Source organism: Podarcis muralis, chromosome 4 (assembly GCF_964188315.1).
Source record: "Podarcis muralis chromosome 4, rPodMur119.hap1.1, whole genome shotgun sequence".
Taxonomy (NCBI): Eukaryota; Metazoa; Chordata; class Lepidosauria; order Squamata; family Lacertidae; genus Podarcis; species Podarcis muralis.
The window spans coordinates 94,930,463-94,952,228 of record NC_135658.1 but is presented as its reverse complement, the minus strand read 5'-3'; the positions used below and the strand labels follow the sequence as shown (position 1 = coordinate 94,952,228).

General features: G+C 44.9%; 1 protein-coding gene across 2 annotated transcripts in view; it reads left to right on the top strand.

Annotated features, from left to right (window-relative positions):
* Positions 1 to 21,766, top strand: part of ABCC4 (ATP binding cassette subfamily C member 4 (PEL blood group)) — a 152,472-nt gene that overhangs the window by 48,845 nt on the left and 81,861 nt on the right. For both annotated transcript variants that reach the window (XM_077927718.1, XM_028728306.2), the window contains 5 exons: positions 1,845 to 2,060; positions 5,544 to 5,684; positions 7,873 to 7,910; positions 11,212 to 11,312; positions 12,698 to 12,844. In XM_077927718.1, coding sequence (XP_077783844.1) covers positions 1,845 to 2,060; positions 5,544 to 5,684; positions 7,873 to 7,910; positions 11,212 to 11,312; positions 12,698 to 12,844 — 643 coding nt within the window. The remainder of the gene's footprint in view (positions 1 to 1,844; positions 2,061 to 5,543; positions 5,685 to 7,872; positions 7,911 to 11,211; positions 11,313 to 12,697; positions 12,845 to 21,766) is intronic.

Here is a 21,766-nt window from a genome sequence, read left to right as displayed (position 1 = left end):
ATTAACTACAGTTTAGCGTCACATCCAAACAGTAGTTAATCTTCACAACGGTTTGTTTAAAACGAGTCTGTTTTCAAATCCGTGGTTTGAAATTGACTTGATGTTCCAAACAAAGCATAGTTAAGATTAACCACGCATTTGTTGGGTTAGCTGACACGACAAGTTGTAGCTAATAATAATTAAAAGGAACTTCTTACGTTAGCTGGGGAGAGTACATGAGCTCAAGGCTCGCTGTGGCTTGTTCCCATCGTCATCAACCATGGCTTATTTTGTTGTCCTAATTGCCTCATTATTTCAAAACTTCAAAAACAGGCAAAGAAAAGATGCAATTTTTGTCCTCTTTGGAAAGAACTATATGAAAAGAACTCCTAATGCTTTACTTGCGGTGTGCATGGGGTGTTAGGAGAAGGGTGGCACCTCTGGTGGGAGACACATTGTGTTCCTTCTGGGGTAGTTTGTCCACCTTTGGTGCCCACCCTGTGTTCAGTTTTCACCTGTAGCTCCTAGAAACTATCAGCATGTGATAGCAACCACACCCCAGGACCAGTTTTGACTGGCCAGCCCAACCAGCTGAGGGTAGTCGTTGAGTCCCAAGCCCTCGGTGAATAAGAGTTTCCCTTGCATTTGAAGATAGGCTCTGGTGGACTGAATGGACGAGACCAATAGTGGGTCCAACAGTCAAGAAGGCGGTTTCTGCACATTCTGTAGAGGGAAGTAAGGGGCAGTTGAGACTCGTCAGCCTGGGAAGGTATCCCATCTAGAAGGAAAACTCTGGTCCACTGCCTTGTGAGATATCTTCATGAGAAGAAAAGGCTGAGGAGTAAACCCCATACGAATCTGGAGTAGAGTGCCTAAGGCGGTTGGATGGGGTATGGACATCTCCTTTCAGCAACTCCTGCAGCCAAGCTGGTGCCAAACGTATTGCTCTGCGAGGCTGAGGGCACCCCAGGACCTCTGTACACACTGCCCTGGCTTCTGCACCGAGCAGGTCCCTTTAGTGCTTCTAATGCAGCAGTTTGACATTAGTATTATTAGTATTATTAAGGTTTATATACCACCCTTCATCAAGGGACTCGTGTGGCGCTGTGGGTTAAACCACAGAGCCTAGGACTTGCTGATCAGAAGGTTGGCGGTTCGAATCCCCACGACGGGGTGAGCTCCCATTGCTCGGTCCCTGCTCCTGCCAACCTAGCAGTTCGAAAGCACGTCAAAGTGCAAGTAGATAAATAGGTACCGCTCCGGCGGGAAGGTAAACGACGTTTCTGTGCGCTGCTCTGGTTCTCCAGAAGCGGCTTAGTCGTGCTGGCCACAAGATCCAGAAGCTGTACGCCGGCTCCCTCGGCCAGTAAAGCGAGATGAGCGCCGCAACCCCAGAGTCAGCCACGACTGTTACTAATGGTCAGGGGTCCCTTTACCTTTTACCACCCTTCATCAAAAGATCTCAGGGCAGTTCACAGGATAAAATACAAGGTAAAAATACAAGTAAATAGTTGGAAGAAAAACAATAACTTCTCCCTTCCCTTCATCCCTGGAGGATCACTCCATTGTCTCTCAAGACAGACGGGTGCCAACAACCTTACTTAGGGAAAAGAAATGAAGATACATGGCTGTTGAATTACAATTTGTTAACTTTCCTTTCATTTTAATGTCAGCAGTAAATACTCAAATATGGTTTTCATTTAAAAAATTAAAAACAATGCTCCTGTTACCATAATGCTGATGATTTTGGGAGTCAACAACGTATCACGTTAGACTGTAGAATTATCTAAGTTATTTGAGATGTAAAATTTGTTCACTTTCTGAATATTATGTGCATTATGCGACTCTGTTTTTTTTACTTCTAGGGTAAGGAGGTTGGGAAGGGGACTTACTCAGACTTCCTGAGATCTGGAATAGATTTTGCTTCCTTTTTGAAAAAACCTGAAGACGATGACCAGCTACTAGTTCCAGGAACTCCTAGCCACCGGTTATCCAGGATCCGAACCTTTTCTCAGTCTTCTATGTGGTCAATGGAATCTTCAGCGCACTCACAGAAAGATGGGTCTGCAGAACCTCCCTCTGTGAGTACATGAGATATACGAAACACCTGGTTTTCTTAAGTAGTTATATATATATATATATAAATGATATCCCATTGTGCTGGGGATGGAAGAGTTACATTTTCAGTTTCTCATTTTCCCAGGCTAATGTTCAGTTCACCCCATTTCTGTCTCGGTTTGATATTTTTAAAGAAACCTTGAATAAAAATGGTACTCATTTTCATGCACATTTCTCCTTATCTGTTCATTTCAATACCTTAAGGACTGCTTCTCCCAATACAAACCTTGAGCTTGTTATTTGAGGCCCTACTCTATGCCCCCTGAGAGGTTTGAAAGGTGGCAACACGAGAACGGGCCTTTTCTGTGTTGGTTCCTCCTCTGTCGAATGCTCTCTCCCCCCCCCCCATTTTTGCAAGCATTTTTGGGTCGAAGAACAGCATCACTTTTCAGTTCACATATTGGTTTGGGAAACGTAAGTTAATTTTGCCTTGAAATGTAAGCCTAACTAACTTCCTGTATCATGCGAGCTGTGAAACCAGCCAAGATGCCACAGTTAAAGGTTAGTTCCCATTACATGCAGCAGAAAAACATGAATACAGTCATACCTCATGTTACGTCTGCTTCATGTTACGTTCTTTCAGGTTACGTTCCGCGGCGACCCGGAAGTACCGGAAAGGGTTACTTCCGGGTTTCGCTGCTCGCGCATGCGCAGAAGTGCAAAATTACGTCACGCGCATGCGCAGAAGTGGCGAATTGCAACCCGTGCATGCACAGACGCGCCTCTGCAGGTTGCGCTCTTTTCATGTTGCGAACGGGCCTCCAAAACGGATCCCGCAACCAGAAGTACCACTGTAATGACTTCTAAACATGCTAGGGGATGAAGCCGTGGCTTAAAGTTCCATTATCAACTCTTGCTTGCTTGAAAACCATTAACTCTAGTTTCTGATTGGGAAGCTGTGGCTGATTGGGAAGCTGTGGGTTCCTGGCTGGTTTATTTGCTCACATTAAGCCAGGACTGAAATGACAGAAAGCTTGTGCATAGAGTATTTCACTGTGTGAATGTGGTCAGTGTGTGTCATGCTATGGATTGTGAATGCCATGGAGTTTTGCATATTTCAGATCAAAATCATCAATGCAAAATCTGCAATAGCTGCCCTGGACTCCTCTGGGAGGAAGACCAGGACAAAAATTTAATAAACAAGTGAAAGGAACATGAAGCAGAACATTTTCATGGCTGCTGTAATGCATGTTCCACTTATACAGTCCTTCTTGTTATTGTGCTGTTCTCATGGAAGTGTATACAGTGGTACCCCGCAAGACGAACGCCTCGCGAGACGAAAAACTCGCAAAACGAAAGGTTTTTTCGTTTTCGAGTTGCCTCGCAAGACGAATTTCCCTATGGGCTTGCTTCGCAAAACGAAGCTTGCCCAGGGGACAGCGGGTCTTCTCTTTTGAAGCAAGGGGCGGCGGGGAGAAGCGATCTTCTCCCCGCAGCCCCAGGTCCGGGGACAGCGGGAAGCGCTTCCCGCTGCCCCCGGACCTCTTTTGAAGCAAGGGGCTGCGGGGAGATCGCTTCTCCCCACCGCCCCTTGCTTCAAAAGAGGTCCGGGGACAGCGGGAAGCACTTCCCGCTGCCCTCGGACCTCTTTTGAAGCAAGGGGCTGCGGGGAGATCGCTTCTCCCGGTGCTCCGAAGCCGGGCGGGGGGGAGGGAACACCTGCCCCAGCCGCCCCGCTTCGGAACGCTGCCCCGAAGCGGGGCGGGGGGGCGGGAACACCTGCCCCAACCGCCCCGCTTCGGAACGCTGCTCCGAAGCGGGGCGGGGGGGCGGGAACACCTGCCCCAGCCGCCCCGCTTCGGAACGCTGCTCCGAAGCGGGGCGGGGGGGCGGGAACACCTGCCCCAGCCGCCCCGCTTCGGAACGCTGCTCCGCAGCGGGGCGGGGGGGCGGGAACACCTGCCCCAGCCGCCCCGCTTCGGAACGCTGCTCCGAAGCGGGGCGGGGGGCGGGAACACCTGCCCCAGCCGCCCCGCTTCGGAACGCTGCCCCGAAGCGGGGCGGGGGGGCGGGAACACCTGCCCCAGCCGCCCCGCTTCAGAACGCTGCTCCGAAGCGGGGCGGGGGGGCGGGAACACCTGCCCCAGCCGCCCCGCTTCGGAACGCTGCTCCGAAGCAGGGCGGGGGGGCGGGAACCTCTCACCCCGCCGCCGGGCATCAGAACGAGGTCCTGGACCTCTTCTGAAGGCAGGCGGGGGCAAAAGTCTTTGCTCCCCCCGCCTGCCTTCCCGGGACAGCGGAGACTTCTCCGCTGCCCCGGGCGATCTTAAAATGCTGGCGGGCGGGAGCGAAGCGTTCGCTGCCGACCCCCAGCATTTTAAAATCTCCTCGGGGCAGCGGAGACTTCGCTCCCGCCCGCCAGCATTTTAAAATCGCCCCGGGACAGCAGGGGCTTTTAAAATGCTGGCGGTCGGCAGCAAAGCCCTCCTGTCCCCGGAGCTTGCGGGGCGGGAGGTGGGAAGAAGGGCTTTTCTTCCCACCGCCAGCCTTCAGAACAGCCTTCTGAAGGCTGGCAGTGGGAAGAAAAGCCCTTGTCCCCCCCCCCCCAGCCTTCAGAAGAGGTCGGGGGACAGACTGTCCCTGGACCTGGTCTGAAGGCGGTTTCCCTAGGAACGCATTAATTGATTTTCAATGCATTCCTATGGGAAACTGTGCATCGCAAGACGAAAAAACCGCAAGACGAAGAGACTTGCGGAACGAATTAATTTCGTCTTGCGAGGCACCACTGTATTTTATAGTTAATATGCAGATGTGTCAAATGGTTAAAAGGATTAATCAACTAATTTTTTTTTCAATCTCTTGACAAACACAATACAGTGGTACCTTGGTTTACGAACTTAATCCGTTCCGGAAGTCCATTCGTAAACCAAAGCGTTCTTAAACCAAGGCAAGCTTTCCCATAGCAGTGGGGGGACTCAATTTACAAATGGAACACACTCAACAGGAAGCGGAACATGTTCTGCTTCCAAAGAAAGTTCACAAACCAAAACACCTACTTCCGGGTTTGCAGCGTTCTTAATCCAAGTTGTTCATAAACTGAGCTGTTCTTAAACCAAGGTACCACTGGGTTGCCATTTCAGAACCTGGTTTTCTAAATTTACCTGGATGCTTTGTGCCTCACTCACTTGAGAGAAGTGGTCTAATTTTTTATTTCTGATTTTAATAAAAAATAAGACTTTAAGTATTCAACCCTGGCGATCAATGGGGTGACCCATGTCGTAGCCAGATCACCCTCACAGCCAATATTCAGTTTTACTGCACAATATCATAGCAGTTAGGAATTTAATGACTTTTGCCTCTTTGTTGTTGTTATTTTAGATTGCATCATTGCTATTAGACTTGTGCCCAGTTCTTTAACAAGTGCAGTTGTAGCTCTGGTATTTTCTTAGGCTTCTCCTGTAATAGCCATTATAACAATATTTTCTTATGCATTCTCTGCCCTGCAGATGGAACCTGTTCTAACCGCCTTGCCAGAGGAAAGCCGTTCAGAAGGGAAAATCGGCTTTAGCATTTATAAGAAGTATTTTGCTGCTGGGACAAATTGTTTTGTAATTTTTATTCTTTTGCTCCTCAACATTTTGGCACAGGTACGGTATTTGGCATCGGTGAAAGCATCATGGATAATGTGCGCTTATGGCATTTCGGCATATATGACTTCCTGCTGTGTGCGAAAAATATTTATATTGTTGGCAAGAAATAGCCGAACTCTTTTCAAAGATATCAGAGGGTTTCCCCTTTGAATTAAATGGGATTGCAAACCGGCTAGAGGCCTGTTTAGTTCCATTAACTTCAATGGATTTAATTCAACAAAAGTTTATAGACTTATTCACTTGCATCTTGTCAGAGGCAATTCATTCAGTAGTAGCGCTCTGACTCAGCCCACCTCAGATTTGTGTGTTTGTATATACTACACAATACCACCAGTCTGTATTGATCTGGGTTGCACCATGCAGATTTCCTTACATCCTACTGCAAGCAACATGTTTGACTTCCAAATAGTTTTTGCCCGTGGCGGCAAGAACACCAATCGCCATCCTTTTCCTTCTTAGAGTGCACATTGCTAAGCATAGGTGCCATCTGGTGGCTCCAAGGGCCCCCCGAATTTTCAAGAAGGGGGCTGCCCCCCAACCCGCAGCAGCCGTGCACACACACCATGCAACATGCTCACCTTAAGCGGACAGACAACATGGCATGCACGCATCACAAGCGCATGCCCCGTGGCACGTGCGTGATGCGTCAGCTCATTGCGTGACATGCGCACATGACGTTCGCGCATCAAGTGGTGTGCCAATGTCACTCGTGCCTGTTGTGTGGTGCTGGCCCCCTCAATCGCAGGGGCACGGTTAGCACGTGTTTCTAACTAAGGTTTGGGCAGCAAGATCAAGTAACAATCTATGGGCCATTTTAGGCAAAGCTCTAAGATGTAGCTTCTATGTATGCTGGTAGAGAGGAATCGTACTCATTCACCACTCTGTGGGTTATGAGTATGATTTGGAGTGTGATATACTTGCATCCAAGGGACGCGGGTGGCGCTGTGGGTAAAACCTCAGCACCTAGGACTTGCCGATCGTATGGTCGGCAGTTCGAATACCTGCGGCTGGGTGAGCTCCCGTCGTTCGGTCCCAGCTCCTGCCCACCTAGCAGTTCGAAAGCACGTCAAAGTGCAAGTAGATAAATAGGTACCGCTTTATAGCGGGAAGGTAAACGGCATTTCCGTGTGCTGCGCTGGTGCAGGCTTGCCAGAGCAGCTTCGTCACGCTGGCCACGTGACCCGGAAGTGTCTCCGGACAGCGCTGGCCTCTTAAGTGAGATGGGCGCACAACCCTAGAGTCGGACACGACTGGCCCGTACGGGGAGGGGTACCTTTACCTTTTATACTTGCATCCATTGAAAATATAACAATACATTTGTTAGCTCATTGAATTTTCAGAATCTGCTGTACAATTTGGACCTACCTGCACAAACACACCCACCCACACCCACATTATGGCCAATGTCTGGTGGTCCAGGAATGAGACAATCATCCTTGATAAGTGGGTGTGATTCAGGTGTCCAGCTGTACAATTACAGGCTCTCTGAGAAGCTCTCTTGCGGCCAGGCCACTAATAGAACTCTGTTCTACAATTACCCAATTCCCTGTACAATACTTGAGGAGATCTAGTTTTCTTGTTCTTTGGGGCGCACATTTTCTAGGATAATACGTGCTTGGTACTAAAAAGCCCCCGCCCCCTGATATGGCTTGCAGCAGTTGAAATATCATTGCTATTAAAACTGGAAATACTTTTTTAAAAAAACAAAAAACCACAAATAAAGCAGAAAACACACTGTTTAATTCTGTTTATTTTTTAAATATAATTTTTATTAAATTATCTGTTTTACAATTTCAGATAAACATTTTACATCCTTAAAATATCAATGGCTTCCCTTCTTCTCTTTCCATGGTTCATTTTGCATATTTTATATCCCTGCATATTTTGCAAAAACTATACCAATCGGTATAGTTTTCCATTCTTATATCCATCAAAAATGATTTCCACTGTTGAGTTTACCTTAATGCTGCCAGCGTTTTCAGCTGTACACAGTTATTTCCCATATATTCAATAAAAGTTTTCCAATCTTCTTTAAACGTGTGTTCTTCTGGTTCTCTGATTCTATACGTTAAGTCTGCAAGTTGTGCTAATTCTATCAGATTAAGTTGCCAATCTTCTTTAGTTGGGACCCCGCTCATTTTCCATTTTGGGGCTAATTCTGTTTGTTGCATTCTGTTTGTTCAAGGTTGCCTATGTGCTGCAGGACTGGTGGCTTTCTTACTGGTGAGTTGTTATTTCTTCTAAAATCTTTTAGAGCTCAATCCTAAGTAGGGAAGGTTGGAGAGTCGCTCCATTTCCATGGTTGCACTGGCCAGGGTGGGAGTTGGGGGAGCACACCTGCCTTCCTCCCTCTCACAGTTATGCCCCCTTCAATTCTCTCCCACTCCCCACTCCAGGGGAGTGCTCCAGGGGGGCCAGTTTCAGGCTTCAGTGGGTAGGGGGCTGACCCTGGTGCCTTTCCATCAAAATGAAGGGGCGTTGGATTCCCTAGAATGCCATAGTTCAGAGACTACCACCAGCTATGCTGGTGGGAATACAGCAATCTGTAGATCTGTCTGATTATCTGGATCGATTTCAATTGGGGTTTAGGCCTGGTTTTGGCACAGAAACTGCTTTGGCTGCCCTGTATGATGACCGATCCTGGTCCAACTGCACTGGCTGCAAATTAGTTTCTGGGCCCAATTCAAGGTGCTGGTTTTGACCTATAAAGCCTTAAACGGCTCAGGACCGCAAAACCTCAAGGACCCTCTCTTTCCATATGAACCTACCTGGACCTTGAGGAGTAAATGCTTTTGGGGGGGGGGCTATTGGGTTGTTTTTATTACGTATTTTGTGGTTTTATGTCTTGATTTTATTCTGTGAACCGCCCTGAGACTCCCAGGTGTAGGGCGGTTTATAAATTCAAATACCGTATTTTTCCGTGTATAAGACACTCCCATGTAAGAAGAAGAAGAAGAAGAGTTTGGATTTGATATCCCACCTTTCACTCCCTTTAAGGAGTCTCAAAGCGGCTAACATTCTCCTTTCCCTTCCTCCCCCACAACAAACCCTCTGTGAGGTGAGTGGGGCTGAGAGACTTCAAAGAAGTGTGACTAGCCCAAGGTCACCCAGCAGCTGCATGTGGAGGAGCGGGGAAGCGAACCCGGTTCACCAGATTACGAGACTACCGCTCTTAACCACTACACCACACTGGCTCTAAGACGTCCCCTATTTTTGAGGACTTCAAATTAAGAAAACACCCCTCAGCGCTACCTGTGTATAAGACGAGTCCCAATTTTAAACCTAATTTTTTGGTTAAAAAAACCCTAGTTTTATACACAGAAAAGTACGGTATTAATAATAATAATAATAATAATAATAATAATAATAATAATAATAATAATAATAATAATATCAATATCCATGTGGGCCTTTCCAAGTGCTTAGTGGGGTTCTATGGTGACACTCTGTTGGGGCAGAGTACCTATTCAACACACCAGCGGAATGTGCCAATGGAACACAAAAACACCTGACAGTTCTAGGTATAATAATAATAATAATAATAATAATAATAATAATAATAATAATAATTTATTATTTATACCCCGCCCATCTGGCTGGGTTTCCCCAGCCACTCTGGGCGGCTTCCAACTGAATATTAAAAACAGTACAGCATCAAACATTAAAAACTTCCCTAAAGAGGGCTGCCTTCAGATGACTTTTAAAAGTAAAATAGTTGTTTATTGCTTTGACATCTGCTGGGAGGGCGTTCCACAGGGCAGGAGCCACTACCGAGAAGGCCCTCTGCCTGGTTCCCTGTAACCTTACTTCTCGCAATGAGGGAACCGCCAGAAGGCCCTCGGCGCTGGATCTCAGTGTCCGGGCTGAACGATGGGGGTGGAGACGCTCCTTCAGATATACTGGGCCGAGGCCGTTTAGGGCTTTAAAGGTCAGCACCAACACTTTGAATTGTGCTCGGAAACGTAGGGTCAGTCCCTTGACTGACAGCATAATGTAGTCCCACAGTTTAAAGGTTACCTGCAGTTGTAATATACTGTGTGTTCTGCTCAGTCTCGCTTTGCCAGAACCTGGCATTTTGCTCAAATCCTACCCAAGGACAAGGACGGGCAGCCATTTCCAAGTTTTATCTAGGTGCACCAGACTCCAGCGTATGTCTTCTTCTCCCGGCAACCCACAAAGTTCATTAGATGCTGTGTGTTTTGCTTTCTGCTGCTCTGGAATGCAAAAGCTGGGGGTCTGTGGCTCAGTGCTACAGGTTGTGCCTGCTTTGAGATCAGAGTCCTAGGTTCATTTTTGCATTGATAAGGATCCTGGGTAAAAGACCTCTGCTTGAGACTTTGGAGAAGCACTGAAAGTTGGAGCACCTGTCATTGGGCTCAATGAATGAATGGCCTGATGGAGAAAAGTGGTTTTATGCCTTTGTATGCCTCTTCCCTTCCAGTCCTTGACTGCACGTACTGTTGCACGGGAACAAGATATTGCCCTACTGGCAAAGATCCTTGTTAGATATGCTTAACAAACTTATTTATTTTTAATTAATGTATAGTAAAGGTAAAGGTACCCCTGCCCATACGGGCCAGTCTTGACAGACTCTAGGGTTGTGCGCCCATCTCACTCAAGAGGCCGGGGGCCAGCGCTGTCCGCAGGCACTTCCGGGTCACGTGGCCAGCGTGACATCGCTGCTCTGGCGAGCCAGAGCCGCACACGGAAACGCCGTTTACCTTCCCGCTAGTAAGCGGTCCCTATTTATCTACTTGCACTTAAGAGTGCTTTCGAACTGCTAGGTTGGCAGGCGCTGGGACCGAACAACGGGAGCACACCCTGCTGCGGGGATTCGAACCGCCGACCTTTCGATCAGCAAGCCCTAGGCGCTGAGGCTTTTACCCACAGCGCCACCCGCATCCCTAACGTATACTACTGTATCATAAAAAAATATTGAAGAAGAGTTTGGATTTGATATCCCGCTTTAACACTACCCGAAGGAGTCTCAAAGTGGCTAACATTCTCCTTTCCCTTCCTCCCCCACAACAAACACTCTGTGAGGTGAGTGGGGCTGAGAGACTTCAGAAAAGTGTGACTAGCCCAAGGTCACCCAGCAGCTGCATGTGGAGGAGCGGAGACACGAACCCGGTTCCCCAGATTACGAGACTACCGCTCTTAACAACTACACCACACTGGCTCTCTGTTTACAGCAATACCTCTAATGAAAATCTGTAAAATTTTATAGAACTGTAGAATCAAGTACTTACTGCATATTTCTGCAGATCTTAAGGTTTTACTTACGTATGAAAAGAGAAGCTTTTGAAGACTTCCTTTAAAACAACCTGTAGATGTGTGGATTTAGTGGATTTCTGAATACCTGATGCTAGGGATTAAGGTTTAAGTGAGTGGGTAGGAAGTCCTGTTGCTTTCAGGTCTTCAGTAAGCTTTCCAGAAGCTCGATAGATCCACAATTCAATCCTTCTGTTATGTACTTAAACACATTTAAATTATTTTCTTTCCACTCCTTTTGATGATTATACAGGGCTAATGAACAAGTAAAGCTGAATGTTACTATGGAGGGGAGCACTGAAAACAATGTGACGAAAACTCTTGACCTTGGCTGGTATTTAGGAATGTACGGAGGTAAAAAAAAACCCTTTAAAAACCATTATTGTTATGTTTTGCAACATGGTGTCTTAAGTAGCAACAGGCCCCAAACATCCCCCCCCCCCCAGTGATTTAGTTTTGTCATTACAGATTAGCAAGATGGTACCTTGCTTTCTGATTAAAATAATTGACTCTAACTCTTAAAAAAATGAAACGTTAGTAGAAAGGAGAGGTTTAATTTGTTTTCTGGATTTTGGAAGGCAAACCAGAAATTGAGTATTCAAAAAGTCATTCACCATAAACATGTGGCTATTGTCTTCCCAAATGGATTGTCCTAGCTAAATCTTCAGCGCTAATAAGGATGGGCAGAAGGATTAGAGATTGATCCTCATTTTACTGCGCTCAGTTTCAATTTTGTTTTTTATTATAAAAAGACCAGCCTTTAAAAACAACAACAGCAGCAACATGGATATATTTTGATCTCAAGTGCTATAGCAAATTAACAAACTGCGAGGCGGAAAGCAGAAAGTGGCCTGCACAGAATATCAAGCTTTAGCATGCAGCTCAAGAGCTGGTGCAATGGATTAGGAGAGCAAACGTGGAAAAATAGGTTGTGCTCAAAACCGGCTGTAGCAGACAGGAGGTGTCTGAGCTCTGAAACCACAGTTAAGAGATGAGGAGTGGACCGCAGGACCTTGCATTTCCCTGCCCCAGCCTCCCTTCTTAGATTCAAATTCTCCCTTTCTTCTGCCAGCCTTATCTGTGATAATCAGCACGAATTTTAAAGCAAATCACAATACAGCCGTATCTTGGAAGTTGAACGGAATCTGTTCCGGTACTCTGTTCGACTTCCAAAATGTTCGGAAACCAAAGTGCGGCTTCTGATTGGCTGCAGGAAGCAGCCAATCGGAAGCCACGGAAGCCCCGTTGGACGTTTGAATTCCAAAGAATATTCACACACCAGAACACTCACTTCCGGTTTTGTGGCATTTGGGATTCAAATCATCCGAGTTTGGGATCCAAGGTACGACACTAGTAAAATCCTCCTATTTAGTATTCATGTGGGTTTTCCCCTGTAAGTTACAAATTAAATTATCTGCATCTGTGGTTTTCAAACTTCCATGCTTCTGGGGGCCTTTTCCACTTGTCTGCCAAGGAACCCCTGTACATTGTAGAAAATGTGAAGATATATTCTTCTCTAGGGTAAACCATGACATGGAGTGTTGGACTAGTTTTTGGGACCACATTGTGTGGGGGGGGGGTGTCATATCAGTATCCCATGTGAATTGAAGTCCAAGTCAAATGTGATGGAGGTGCATGAATGCACCTCTCTTTTTATTACTCTTTTGGCAAGGGGGAATGACTCACCTCCTCTAGGATCCCAAGTAGACTACAATTCATGATGCTTCATTCATTTACAGGTTTAACCGTGGCTGCAATAGTCTTCACTATATTGAGGAGTCTCCTTATGTTCCAAGTTTTGGTTAATGCTGCTCAGACCTTGCACAACAAAATGTTTCAGTCCATTTTGAGAGCTCCAGTACTATTTTTTGACGTGAACCCTATTGGTAAGTTGCAACCCACCATAAAATGATTTAAAAAAACTATAGCCTTCTATTCGTAAGTTAAGTTGTTAATAAGTGTTCAGGCAGAATATGTTGGTGCCTGTTCAACGGGGCTAGTTTGTGATTCCTGAAAAATTGTGCACTGTTAATTCACTGGTGGTATTGATCTTGCACATCTAGACAAAACCTGGTAAGTTTCTGTTGCACCTGTTGTGCTAACGATTATCTAGTTGCTTTTACGGGAATCTGAATATTTGTAGACATGACTAGCATGCTAGTTCTTGTCACGAGCTGCGGAAAGATAGCGCTTGGTTCAACCTAACTTGAAAAACAGTATCCTGAGTATATTGTTACCTGAAGATTGTATTTTTTGCAGAGCACTGAAATTGTTTTTCTGAAGGACCTGTAATAATTTAATAAATAAAATAAGTATTTTGCGTATCTTTACAGCTTGCTTTGAGAAACTGAGGGTGAATCCTATGCAGGAGTGGCTTGGGGGCGGCGGCTGAGGGCTATGTTGCCAGCAGAGGTCAAGACAAAAGCCATACATGACATTCACGTAGCCCCAACATGCCTTACTTCACTATGTTTGTTGACCGTGGTGGCTTGTCTTCAACATACATACATACATACATGTGTGTGTGTGTGTGTGTGTGTGTGTGTGTGTGTGTGTGTGTGTATGTGTATATACAGTGGTACCTTGAGTTACAAACACCTCAGGTTACAAACGCGTCAGGTTACAAACTCCGCTAACCTGGAAGAGTTACCTCAAGTTGAGAACTTTGCCCCAGGATGAGAACGGAAATCGTGTGCCGGTGGCGCAGTGGCAGCAAGAGGCCCCATTAGCGAAAGCACGACTCAGGTTAAGAACAGTTTCAGGTTAAGAATGGACCTCCAGAATGAATTAAGTTCGTAACTAGAGATACCACTGTATATGTGTGTATATCTATCTATCTATCTATCTATCTATCTATCTATCTATCTATCTATCTATCATCTATCTCTATCTATCATCTATCTATCTATCTATCTATCTATCATCTATCTATCTATCTATATCATCTATCTATCATCTATCTATTTATCTATCTATCATCTATCTATCTATCTATCTATCTATCTTTAGAACAACATCCTGTCTCCAACCTCATTTGTTTGTGGTGACTTGTAGAGGCTCCTCCTTCTCTGGGTTTGGCTTTTGTCCGTTTCCACTATAGAACTGTAAATTCTGGAGTGTTCAGTAGCAATTGCCAGTGAATGGGCATTATCAGAAGGGGCGCTCTGGTTGCAAAAAATGCCTGAATGCCAGCAAAGTTTGCCAAATGTTCTAGGAACTGGCAAGGTAAACCAAACAAGGAGCCCCAAAAATAGTAAGAGCTCATGAAGGTGGAAGTAGCAGGGGCCACACTAACCACTTCTGACAGGGGTAGCTCTAACAGAACAACTGTTGGATTTTTGTATGCTAGACCTTTGTAGACCTCCCAGTGTGACTTGAGCTTATATATATGCCACCATACATTATTTCTTGGGGTGTGGTCTTGGGGTTCACTATTCATTCACTATAAGTAAAGGTAAAGGACTCCTGGATGGTTAAGTCCAGTCAAAGGCGACTATGGGGTTGTGGTGCTCATCTCGCTTTCAGGCCGAGGGAGCCGGCATTTGTCCACAGACAGCTTTCCGGATTGTGTGGCCAGCAAGAGTAAACCGCTTCTGGCACAGCGCGACACCGTGACTGAAACCAGAGCGCACGGAAAGGGCATTTACCTTCCTGCCGCAGCTGTACCTATTTATGTACTTGCACTGGCATGCTTTCAAACTGCTAGGTTGACATAAGCTGGGACAGAGCAACAGGAGCTCACCCTGTCGCGGGGATTCAAACTGCCTACCTGATCGGCAAGCCCAAGAGGTTAATGGTTTAGACCACAGCGCCACCCGCATCCCTTCCATACACTATAGGGTAGCAAGCCATGGTTACATTTCAAACTATCAATGCATGTTATTGACATCTCTGCAAACATTCCCACACTGTTGTTAGTTGGTCCCGTTCAGGAATTTGCTACGTTGGTGCAGGTATGGTCATTGGGACAGACGTTTTGTGTGACCATCCTGTCATCTGCACAGTTGAGTAAATAATGTCTCTTGATTTCTTTAGCTTTCTGTTTGCCTAGCACAAGAGGGCAGCATGGTCTATTTTATCCTGCTCCAGCTCTGCAATTAATTCCTCGGGGAGAAAACGGCAAAGGTTTCTCTCGACTATTTACGGCGACTGGAAGTAGTAATCCTTCAGGTTATATGTTGAGCTACTGAGAATATGGTTTTGTGACATTTATCATGAGTGAGTAAAGTGTTCTTTTGGCATATTCGTTGCCTGAGCTTCCTGCCCGCCTAGACGGTTGTGCTAGGCCACACTGTGTTTTTTGGTTATTACCCAGAGAAGGTAGAAAAAAAAGGGGGGGTGACTCCCCAGCGCTTTGGGAGTAAATCCCAGTGAACATGGTAGGACTTCTTTTTAAGAAAACATGCATAAAATCAGGCTGTTTAACACATATTTGTATTTCTATTTGGATTGGCTTGAGAATAGAAACTGTGGCTCTGGGGTTGTCCTGTCTACAGAGTCTGGATTTGTGCTATTTTTCCTATAGTTTATAGACCAAATGCTGGCCAGGGCATGGTTCCACTGTCATCTAATAGCCGTACTGTGCATTGCTATCTCTGAAGCCAGAAAAGAGAAGCACAGAAATCTCTGTGCAGTTGTAGCTGTGAGTGTGTTTGTGTTTGTGTGCCTGCAGGAAAGCTGTATCTAGTTACCATCCTGGCTGTCAGAGGACTTGGGATAAGTAGTGAATAAACATGGAAGTGTGCATAGCTCAGGTAGGATGGTTGAGGTTTGACCCGCATGGCTTTGAACAGAACGTTCTCTGGTCATAGAACTGTTAGATGATTGGTCTAAGGTAGCGATGGGGAACCTGGGACCCTCCAAATGTTGGACTACAACTCCCATTGTTCCTGACCATTGGCCACGTGGCTGGGGCCTATGGGATATGGAGTCCAGCAACAAGTTCCTGCTTCGGGGATAAGGCAACTTCATAGGTCTATCCGACACTCCCAGGGGAGAGAAGAGTACGCACTGAGCTTTGACATATTGAATTATTGCTGCTAAAATTGTGGTTGATCTAATTTGACAAAACGCTGCTGCTGGATGTATTTATTTGTCTAATCCGTCGGGGAATATTCCTGGCAAGCCTCAGCGCAGTGAATTCAGTGTCGGAGAACTTCCCCAACGAATAGTGCCAGCAATGTCTCAAAAGTGATGGTATGTAAAAAGAGGGGAAACCTCAGAGGGTGGTTCTCTCAGCGCCGTCGCCTATGCACTGAACGACTGCGGCATTTCAGCATGTTGAAAATTAGTACGGTGATAGTGGGGTTGTATTAAATTACAATTCTATCAGCTGAATGGTGAGGCTGCTTTTGGTAGCGTTCATAAATCTATGCTTGTTCACACAAGCGATTCTGCTCATCTTGTAGCGTGTTTAAACAAGAAATACCGGTCTGAAGGCTTTGATTTTTATAGCAGGCAGTATTTTTGACAGATCGTACAGGCCATTTACAAGGCAGAGCTTCATGTTAAAATATTTCATTGCTGTTGTCACTCGTCATCGGTATAAGTACTCAGGCACAATGCCAGAAGATCGCTGTGTTATGTCTGTTCAGGGTGGCTTATCAAGTTTGCTGTTTTATTTTTTTTAAAGGAAAAAACCTAGATGAATTTTAGTATCTTAAAACACGCACATGTGCACATTTTCTCGTAAACGGGATGGCTGTAAAGAAGAATGAGTGAACTTGCATGGGAGCTCTCGCTGTGCTCTTTTTCGATTAGTTTTAAGTACTCGCAGCTTGGATTTTGTTTCCCCGTGTTAACCTGCGTTGCTTACTTTTAGGAAGCGTATCTATTGCATATTTAATTTTCTTGCCCTAAAATAATAGATACCTCATGCATTTTCTTCTCTGTGCATTTAAACAAAAAGGAACAGCCCAATAAAACAGCGATTGCTTGTGAAGATAGACAACACAATAGGGTTGCAGCAATCATAACGATCCTGAACAACTGTATAACACTCTAAATATTATTTTTGGATGTTTGCATGGAGCAGTTAGTAGGCTGAAATAAGAGGTGTGGTAATTAAACCTGTTTGGCTGCCACATGTTTAAAGGGAAAAGAACACCTTAATATTTTTTTTCATACAACAATGGTTCTGTGTACTTTAAGCCTTATCAGGGTGTGATATTGAATGATTTTTATGGGAGTTGCTCTTTTATGGCTATTATTATCATAATAGCTTTTGTTACAAGTTTAAATAGCCTTACTTACACATGCACCTATTTGATTATAACTCTTGAGATTCTGTTAGCAACCTTTATAAAGCTGATTGCTATAGGAGTAGGCTCTGATCAGCAAATATTACCCTAAGGCTTTGTGTGCATTTACTATCTATTAGCATAGCCAAATTCATCTTTACTCCAAAGAGCCAAAAAAATACTGCTTATTGAGGGTGGAACTGCATGGTGTGTACAGCACAGGGTTTCCGCTGAGAACAGCAATCCCATGTCAGGTTAGGGCCTTAGCAGAGGGAGAAAAATTGACACGAGGTTGCTGGTCCTTTAGCATTAGCCCTGAATTCTGTGTAATGTGTTGTTTTGCCCTGAAACTCCCCAGAAGAGGCAAGCATCAAATATCCTTGTTCTTCTGTTAAGCAAGCAAGAAACCTTGTCAAACGTTCAGGAAGTAGGCTTAGCGTGCATTATTGCTTTTGCTACAGCACACCAGCATTTCCACGCATGTTTAAAGCTATCCGAACAGGGAGAAGGCATGGGAATGCTATTCTGCGCACGCTTTGTTCCTCGCAGGGAGCCTTTGACAGAGATGGGTGTGCTTAGACGCACAGTTCTCTGCATGCAGAGCCATGTGGCACATAGACTGCACCATGCGTCTTCCTCAATTTGTGAACAGGCTAAATGTTAAAATAGATACGGTTTAAAGGGCTTTAGAAGAAGCCTGCGCAATAGAAGCGACACATAAGCTAATTTCCCCATGTTCAAGGTGTAGCTGTTTCTTTGTGGTGACATAAGAAAGCTGTCTTCTGTCATGCCAACACTGTCCGTTCTAGCAGAGGAAAATTGCACGGTTGCCAACCAATGCATTTTAAAAATGTGTTGGGACAGGGGGTTATTGGGTTGTTTATGTTTTTTTATTTTGATTATGTATTTTGTGGTTTTATATTGTGATTTTACCCTGAACTGCCCTGAGACCTGCGGGCGTGCGACAAATTTAATCAATAATAATAATGTTGATGATGTGTATTGCTTTTGGCCATAATGCTCCCCTTTTCTAGATACTTCAGTAAGGTAAAGGACCCCTGGACGGTTAAGTCCAGTCAAAGGCGACTATGGGGTTGCGGCGCTTATCTCGCTTCAGGCCAAAGGAGCTGGCATTTGTCCACAGACAACTTTCCACTTCATGTGGCCAGCATGACTAAACCCTTCTGGCACAACGGAACACCGTGATGAAAACCAGAGCGCACGGAAATGCCATTTACCTTCCCACCGCAGCAGTACCTATTTATCTACTTGCACTGGCGTGCTTTCGAACTGCTAGGTTGGCAGGATCAGGAGCGAGCAACGGGAGCTCACCCCGTCGCAGGGATTCAAACAGCCAACCTTCTGATCGGCAAGCCCAAAAGGCTCAGTGGTTTAGGCCGCATCCCTTTACTTCAGTAAGACAACTTGGAATAAGGCTACTAATCCGATTTCAGACAACAGGGGTGGCAAGAAAGAAGATGCTTAAGCAGACGCAGGTGCTTACATTTAGCCCTTCCATGAATTCTAATGAAAAGCAAAGAATATGCTGTGACAAGTGTTGTGACGTGATTGTAGGCAGGTTGAAATCAGAGGGTGCTTCTTCTAGGCTTCAGGCTGCGGAAGGGGCGATAGTATTGCCCATGGCATGCCATTTGTGGCAACGCTTCAGCAGTTTGTAGGTGCCATTCCTTGAGGAACGTATACGAAGGCTTGTGCCTTGTGGATAGCGTGTGTCTGTCCCCCATGCTGCCACATACGTTTTGGAGTTTTAAAGGTGACCTTCTTTGCAGCCCTGGCTGGGCCACATCTATTCCGTGGAGAAAAGGACAAAAACTCACTGCGAGTTTGGAACCCGGCCTGTGCTTCTGTGGTTTGCATTCAGCCATATCTGATGTTCAGATAAGGAAAACAGGGCTTCCTATGGTACTGAAATCATGTTGGTATTCTCACATATGTATCTTGTTCATGGCCCTTATAATTGATCCAAGAAACCAGGGTTCTGCCATGGAATTTGACTTTTCAGACTCATGACAACACTTCGTGCCACGGTTCAGTTAGTTCCTAGGCCTGTGGCCATGGAAGCCAGGTATGCAATTCTAAGTTATCTTCCAGGGTTTTGCAGCTGGAAATAATTCAAAATCTGAATCAGGGTGTGAGGTTTTCCTTGGATCCGATTTGGCACTTATTTGTAGAATGTGTCATCGCCAAGTCACCAAGATACCAGCAATATGCAAAACCGTTGAAAAATACGCCTGGCTCTGTGTTTCTCTGCTCGTCAGAACCTGAGAAGAGTAGAGGGCTGTGTTGGGAAAAAAATATTGTCTTGGATTCTCAAACTTGGGCAGCTGTGAGCTGGAATGCACCAAAGACTCTTACAATTAAAAGTTATTTCATTAATATAGTTGGTGGTAGTTTGTGCAATGCACAGAATACTGTCTCCCAGATGATCCTGAGTAATCTGCACTGCAGCATCTGGATGAATTAATTAGGCTTCTGCCAGATTGCAAGCACCTGGCAGATTATGTAACAGTTGTGGAGTGTTTGTGTGCTCAGGAGATTCTGGGATTGACTCTCCCCCCCCCCCCTTCCTTCCTAAGGCACTTCTCTGCCTTAGAATCCAAATGCCTATGGAGTAGATGAGGGGAGTGAAGTTGGGAGGCTTGGAAATGTTTTATCAACAGTAAAACTGGAGTGATAGAAAAAGCAACTGAGGTTTCAGAGTAAGACATCGACTCCCATCCAGTATTTGCGGCTAGAAAACTGAAAAATGCCGGATAACATGATGATTTCTGCTTAACTTCATTGCTGTTTTTACTCAGCTTAGAGCATATTCTGTGTCTGTGTTAACTGCACAATACAGGAACACCCTGCACAATATCTCCTTTCTTCATTGCGCCATAAGTTCTGAAAGTTTTGGACATTCTTTTGCAGAATTATTCATCTGTCACTCTTCGGTTTTCCAGGGCCATATTTTTCACATAGGGTTGGGTCCTAAGGTGTCTTGCGTGATCATACTGCCACTTTGCACAAGACAGCCTCTCTGAACTCTTCTCACTTCCCTGACCACGTAATGTTTCACATGCGTTCATGTCTCTTGCAACTCACTCTTTATATATTTAATTGGATTTTCCAAAATCATTTCTTAATTCATAAGATTTTTGGAGGTCACAGTAAATGAATGTATTCACGCTGAAGCTAATGTATATTTTGTAAATGTGTAAAAACAACCACCACAGTTTATTTATTTAGAACCTTTGTTGACAATCCAATCAACAAAGTCATCTGAGTGGTTAAATTAATTAAAACCATCTATATCTGTCTATAGCCTAAAAAGTAGCATAATAGTTTATAGCCTGTGGGAGGGATGTGTGTATGTGTGTCCCAGAAGAGGTAAAGGTTTTCACTTGCTACTGAAATGATTTCAATGTAGGTTCCAGGCAAGCCTCATTGAGGACATTCTACAATCAGGGAGCCACCACCAAAAAGGCCCATTGTTCTGTGTTCACATGTCTGTGTATATGCAAATGACTGAATGAGGGATATCTACTTTCTGGTGCTGTCAGATGTGCAGAGGACTTTAATTTGGGTTATGTGTGTGAGAAGCCAGTTACATTCACATCTTGGGGTTTTTTTGTTCGTTGTCTTTCTGTAGTACATCTCTGCTAATGAGAGAGTATTTAGAGAAACTGAGCACTTCATGAAACCAATAGGCTGTGCTTGCAAGATATAAAGTCTGTGACTGTCGAATAACATCAACAACAGCTATAGAATTCCCCCCTGACAATTCAGCAATAAGGAAATATATTTTTTCCTTCTCAATCGCTGAGTGTTGTTGAGGGTGAAGTTCTGGCGAAGGAGTGTGTCAACAGAATAACTCTTGGTTTCTTGAAAGCCTGTGATCCTCAATTGGTTTATAAATAATATTGCCATTCACAAAATCTAGATAGATTTTATATGTTATGCTGAAGCAAAGTTTGGGACCACCAAAGGAATTACTGCAGTTGTTTGTTTTCTGTCCTGGAGCAAGATTGGGTGGGAGGCAGAGACTGAAGCAAAAGGCTTAGTCTCAGATCCTTTTAAAGTTGAAGCATCTACCACTAGGAGCAAAACCTTAATTTTCCTCACGCTTTTTTTTTTTTGTAGCGCTACTTCTTGTAGCAGATAATCTTATTTAAACCTCTGAGATGAGTCATACTCCCTCAATAGGATTTAAATCCAGTTTAAACTCTCTGATGTCAGATGTCCTTTTGAGTTATTCCTGTATCAGTTTTTAAACATAAAAAGTGGTCTCTTGGTTGTCTCAATTTATGCTGAGCATGGGAGATGAACCGGGAACACATAGCTATTGAATAACCGTATCCGCAACATGTTTTGAAGCAATAAAAACCTATCTTGAATTTGTGCCTGATGTTTATTGGATTTTCAGCATTGGGGGGTCTTCCCCTTTTTTCCCTTTAGCTGCTGCTTAATGGTTGTTCGTAATAGCATTCATCTGGGATTAGAATAGCGGTGTGATGTGGGATTCTGGCGACATGTTGATAACTTTAGCAGTGCTAAAGCAGTGCTAAA